The sequence below is a fragment of the Pseudopipra pipra genome, chromosome 22, assembly GCF_036250125.1.
Source record: "Pseudopipra pipra isolate bDixPip1 chromosome 22, bDixPip1.hap1, whole genome shotgun sequence".
Lineage (NCBI taxonomy): Eukaryota > Metazoa > Chordata > Aves > Passeriformes > Pipridae > Pseudopipra > Pseudopipra pipra.
In genome coordinates, this window is record NC_087570.1 from 3,972,212 (window position 1) to 3,978,294 (window position 6,083).

General features: G+C 42.8%; 1 protein-coding gene across 1 annotated transcript; it reads left to right on the top strand.

Annotated features, from left to right (window-relative positions):
- Window positions 1-4,509, top strand: NMNAT1 (nicotinamide nucleotide adenylyltransferase 1). The gene is made up of 4 exons (XM_064678521.1): window positions 1-134; window positions 597-780; window positions 1,421-1,566; window positions 1,905-4,509. Exons 1-4 carry the CDS (start codon window positions 11-13, stop codon window positions 2,303-2,305), a joined length of 855 nt encoding a protein of 284 aa, XP_064534591.1. The 5' UTR covers window positions 1-10; the 3' UTR covers window positions 2,306-4,509.
- The last annotated feature ends 1,574 nt before the right edge of the window (window positions 4,510-6,083 follow it).

Sequence of the window (6,083 nt, forward strand, 5' to 3'; positions counted from 1 at the left end):
GCTGTGAGGAATGGCTATGGAAGATCCTGAGAGGAAGACTGAAGTGGTGCTGCTGGCCTGTGGGTCCTTCAACCCCATCACCAACATGCACCTGAGGCTGTTTGAGCTGGCTAAAGACTATTTCCATGAAACAGGTAGGGTGGTCATTTGTATCATTCAGAATAGCTTTGATAACTAGACACTTAAGTGGTAAGGTGAATATTTTGTGTCTGTGAGTGCCTGTTTGACAGGGACAGATATTTCTGGAAATCCTAATTAGATGTTGAGCCTGCTATGTGTGGATGTATCATACAAAATCATGTGGGCCAACATGAGACAACTGTCTTATAGAAATGTTGCTTATTACTGATTTTAATGAGCCAAAGCACAGTTTTACAGTTAGTTTATAGAAATCTGTCTTTCTATTCTATCTTCCCAACTCTTTCATTGTGCTGCCCTGACAATGAAGAAGAGAACTGTGCTTTTCCACTGGGCTGGCTGTCAGAGCTGCCATTGCCCTGAGTAATGTTTGTGTCATAGTTTAAATACAATGCAGGGGAAGTAACATCTGCTCAACCACTTCTCCTGTTCTTGTGTGGTGTGTTTTTTTTCCACAGGAAAATACAAAGTAATCAAGGGCATCATTTCACCAGTGGGTGATGCATATAAGAAGAAAGGTCTGATCAGTGCAAATCACCGAGTGACAATGGCAAAACTGGCTACAAAAAACTCGGATTGGGTGGAAGTTGATGATTGGGAAAGCAGCCAGAGTGAGTGGTTGGAAACACTAAAAGTTTTAAGGTATTCTTCAGCCAAGCTCTAAAAAGTCTCACAAACCTATAGAAGGATAAGCAGTGGTGTTGGCCTAATGAGTTAGATAATGACAGTCCCAAATCATATAAACAGAGTCAGTGAATTCAGAGGGACTGTTGATACGAGCACTGAAAATGAAAGATTGCACCATTAGTCCTAAACATGCCAAGAATGAGCCTGGGACCAGTTTTGAAGATATGTAATTCCTTAGGCCTTATTCAGTTTCTGTGCTGAAAAGGTGTCCCTGGGGAGGGACAGAGTCTGGAACAGGGCAGACACAAGCTGTGCTGCACATTTGTGTGTTTAAAGACTGGCATGAGAATTGTCTGAAGGAGAATTTTCTGAGTTTTATGGTTTTACTCTTTCAGTCATTGCTACTTCACTGAGATTCTTATTATTGAAATGAATTTTTATTAATAAAAGAAACAAACCAACCTGATTGTTGCTTTGAAATCTTTGCCCTTTGAGCACCATCTGACTGAGCTCTCAAGTCCCTGTTTCAGCAGATCAGCTCCTGGGTGGACTGGGAAAGTGCTGCAGGAGGAAGTGTGAGAGATGATTTTAGACCACAATATCCCTATTTTCTCCTACATCTTTAAAATACCTAAAATACATCTGTGTTTTGCAGGTATCATCATCAAAAGCTTTTACCTCCTGATGCCACTAACAGCCTGGAGGATGCTGTGCCCTTACCAAAGCTGGGACGAAAGAGGAAACAGGAACCAAACAGGCACGAACCCGTTAAAAAGAAAAATCGGAGTCCAGATATAAACAGTTAAGTCTGTTTGCAAATTAAATGGTTAATGATACTTGTTACTGCAAGAGAATTGCACTTTTTTGTGGTAGCTCTTGGTTCTGAGTAAGTTTATTCCCTTAGATCCTAAGGCAGTAGATCCTTTTAGTGAAGGGACTTCCATAACCTTTATTCAGAAAAATCCTGTATTGAGGCTATTAATTATAAATTAGATACTCTGAATCTCTTTTTTATTTTGTTCCATTGTCTCATCTTAACCAAAGATACAGAGAGAGAGCCTAGAAATCAAATGTCCCTGTCAAGTTAGCTAAAATCTGGTGACCAAGCCCTGTTTCTCACTTTTTTTTTCCTTGTTAAGGTGTCCCCCAGGTTAAACTGCTCTGTGGAAGCGACATGCTGGAGTCTTTTGGGATCCCCAATCTGTGGAAGCTGGAGGACATCACTGAAATTGTGGAGAAGCACGGCCTGGTGTGCATCAGCAGGGCTGGGAACAACGCTCAGAAGTTCATCTACGAATCTGATATTTTGTGGAGGCACAGGAACAACATTCACCTGGTGGAGGAGTGGATCCCAAACGACATCTCCTCCACCAAGATCCGCAGGGCCCTGCGGAGGGGGCAGAGCATCCGCTACCTGGTGCCCGATGTGGTTCGAGCTTACATCGAGAAGAACAACCTGTACAGCCCCGAGAGTGAGGACAGGAATGCTGGGGTGGACTTGGCTCCCTTACAGAAAAATGCAAGTGACAACAAGAACTAACAGGCACTGAACAACTAACTCACTGTCTGCTGGAAAAAAGCTACAGTTCGGTGCAGGAGAGTGTTTTCTAGGGGTTGGTTCATTTTTTTTCAGTACAGTGTGCTAATTCCGTGGTTTTAGTACATCTGTAGTTGCTGTTGAGGTTTGGTGCACTCAATGATTGGACTTCCACAATCTTTTTCAAGTCCCATAGTAAGATTTAAACATTTAAACATTTAGTCACAGTGCACTGAAGTGAGTAGAAGAATCCACACCGGCATATGAGAATTGCAAATTAATAAGCAAAACAAATGAAAATGTTCTGATTGGTTTTAATTCGAGCTGCTCCGACTGCTATTTATAAAATACTAACACAAATATTTTTGATAACTTACAGCATCTTAACAAAGCTATTTAATTTCTAAGGTACCATTTACTGGTAGTAAATCTGTGGAGCTGTAATTGCCAACATGTGGTTCATCTTAAAGAAATTATTTAGCTCTGTTCTGGCAGGGACAAATTTCCTCCTGGCTGAAGTGGTGCTAGGTACAGCCTGCTTGGAGCTGCCTGATTTTCAAATATGCAACTGCTTGTTTGCCATCATGCAATTTGCTCCCAGAAATGTCTTGTGCTTCACTCTTCTATTCATGTTTCCAGGGCTGTAGTGAAGCTCAGGATTGTTTCTGATGGAAGGACAAACCGACCTCAGAAACTGATTTATAGCCACTGATTTGATAGATAGAAATTAATAATAGTGCCATTGCACTGATTCTCAGACGGTTGTCCCTTTATTACAAATAATAAATTTCTTTCAAATAATAAAATATCTTTTATGTTTGAGCCATGAGGACAATATAATGGTATATAGCCAGAATTGTTTTCTGTTACTGCAGTTGAGAGGAAATGGTAGGAAATTAGTACTGTACATAAGTGAAATGTTCTTCTTTGCTAGAAATCTGGGTTTGAATCTAACAGTGTATTGCCTGTATTATGTGAATATAAGCTGGAGAGGCACTGTGAATGATGTGGTGATAGAATTCTACCTCCCTTTATTTGCTGCCATCCCATTTTTGTTTGGATTATGTGCCTTATTACAAATGTCAAGGCTTCCAAGCCACTCTCTCATGGGTCAGCAGCTCTTTCATAGCTCTCCACAAGATGACTCTGGTCACCTTTTCCAGATGAACAAATCCAGCCCAGTGTGAGCCTCTCAGGGCAGGAGGCCAAGATGCTCTTGGGCAAGTCTAGAACCAGGGACACGTTCCAGGGTCATAACTGTGACAAGCCATCACCCTCCCCCCTGGGCAGGACATCCCCAGGGAGCTGAGGCAGAGGTCTGGGCTTCCCTCAGAGCTCAGGGGGAGTCTGGGAGACAGAAGGCAAATACAGAACATTGGGGGTGGCCCTAGGCCCTGTGAGGCTTGTCTAAAGCCCAGCAGGGGAGCTGGGACACTGCTGGGAAAACCTGTGTCCTGCAGTGGAGCTGGCACTAAACATGCAAACTGGGAGCCCCACGTGAAATTCTGTGTTTACCAGACAACAGAACATCTGTGTTCTGCTGGTTCCAGCCTGCAAAGATGGAAGAATCCACAAAGAGATTGGTGTAATAAAATCAAGTCACACCCTAGGAGTGCATCTGTGACAGAAAGTAGCACCAAGGATTCTTAGGGTTGTATTTTTGGTGATTCCTCCTTAAATGTGCTGGCTGCCATTTCTTCCCCTGGAGCTCAGGCAAGTTTTCCCTGTCCTTTGGTGATGAGGTTGGGTTCTTTTAACCTCAGTACTAATAAAGGAAGGATAAATGATGCCCCTGTGATACCTCAGCAATCCAACTGCCTGAGCTGACTGCAGACAACTGATGGGGCCTGGGAAAGGGCCCATCTCCTTTCCTCTCTTGCTCACTGTCTGTCTTTAGGACTGATGAGAACAGAGGGCAGGAAGGAGTTACTTTGAGCCCTCAAGTCAACCAGTGTGCTGCTGAATAAACAGAGCAGATCCTGATGGGACAGCACCCTGTTGAGGTGGTCATTTTTCAGAGTAAAACTGCACTTTAGGTTTATTCTTCTTAATAATGATGCTGGTGTGTGTTGGTGCTCTTTGTGTAATTGTAGAGAAACTGCAAATTCAGGAGGATTTTTTATAAAGCTTTGGTCTTCAGTTTTATTTTGCTGGAGTTTAATGTGTGGTGAGTCCTTCAATAAAATAAATTGCATGTAATATGCTAATTTTAGTCATCCTGTTCACTATATCTGGTGTCTGACGACTGCATGATTTTTAAGAGGTAGAACGATGTTAGTGCAGTTTGGTCTATACAAACCAGAATATTGTTCAAAAATTACTCTGAGTGCTGAGTATGGATCCTCTGTGTTACTGGTGGGATCCAGAAACCTGCCTGTTCCAGCACTAGGAGCACACTCACCATCTCCTCTTCCAATCAGTTACAAGCACCAGCACCACAAGCAGTGATGTGGCTGTTCAAAGATGTCAGACAGGTATAACTTTCAGGAGTGGACTCTTTTCAGATCTCAAAGAGAACTGATCTACAGGAAGAAGCACCACACCCCTGACTATCTGCATAATTTAATTTTCAATTAAAATGTTATATCCAGGCTTTGACACAGGATTTACCCAAGTACTCACTTCTCTTTTCTTGCAAGAGTCAGTCGTATTGCAACAGTGCTTTACTACCACGACCTCATAACACCAAGTTGTGGGTGAAATGTTACTATTTGAGTCCAGGAACACATTCATTTTCATTTCTCTGTGCCATTCCTGGTTTAGTGTAGGTTAGAGAACATCCAGCTGCAAACAGGAAACAAGCTTTGACGTCCTGATTTCCTCCTCACATCATCTGTGAGTCACCTTGGTCACACTGCCAGCTCCAGAAAAGGAGCTAAAGTTCAGGGAAACTTCTCTGCAAAACGTTATCCTTTTTATTCAGCCTAACACAAGTCAGCAAATAGATAAATACAGTAAGTGTAGGTGAGTTTCTTCACCTCCAAATCCCTTATTTCCTCACTTCCAAATTCCCTGTATCATTTCTCTTCAAAAGTCAAGCATTTTTTATTCTCTTTTCAAAACCCATTGCTGGGTCATCACTTCTGAGGCATCTATCACTTCTTTGCTGAAGGTGAAGTCCAGCACTGAAGCTGCATCCTGTGCTCCACTGCCTGTGTGCTCTGCCACAAAGCAAAGCATCTCATAAACTACCAGTGGAACAACTCCTGTATCAGCTCTCCTGTCTGTGGGAAGAGTAGAAAGCAAAGGGGGGAGCTACATTTATGTACATGAAAGTACTGTTTGAATGTGCCTCCTGTTCACTCCAGATATAAGGCAACAGGATAAAATTCTTATCTCTATTACTGCCATAGGCACTGCTTTAAAATGGATTGGTGTAATACTCTCTCCAGTTCAGCAGTCAATCCCTGCCTGTTCAAATCCAGCATGTCTTCACAGGGGGTGGGTCACCTTTTCAGTCCTGAGTCACTGCTCAGCTTCTCAACAAAGACACAGATTTCAGGTCATAAGGCCACAGATCTAATAAACATGCAGGAAATTTTAGTAATGATAAAATCAGTCCCTTTAAAGGGTACAAGATGGACACAAGCCAGTTTTTGGCTTGCATTGTGGCTCTTGGGCTATTAACATTTGCTCCACACAAAGATTTCGGACACGGTGAACTTTTCCCTCCAGCACAGCTGAAGCCATTCCACAAACACCCTCTCACCCATTGGCCCAGCAGTAGCACCCTTCCCCTCCATAGGAAAGGCCCTGGGATGTAATCCCACCCACAATCTGC

What these genes read in the sequence shown, in the direction of transcription:
- NMNAT1 (XM_064678521.1), top strand. Translation starts at nt 11, where the DNA reads ATGGCTATGGAAGATCCTGAGAGGAAGACTGAAGTGGTGCTGCTGGCC. An exon ending in AGACTATTTCCATGAAACAG is followed by an intron (nt 135 to 596) that starts GTAGGGTGGTCA and finishes TTTTTTCCACAG; the next exon opens with GAAAATACAAAGTAATCAAG. An exon ending in GAAACACTAAAAGTTTTAAG is followed by an intron (nt 781 to 1,420) that starts GTATTCTTCAGC and finishes TGTGTTTTGCAG; the next exon opens with GTATCATCATCAAAAGCTTT.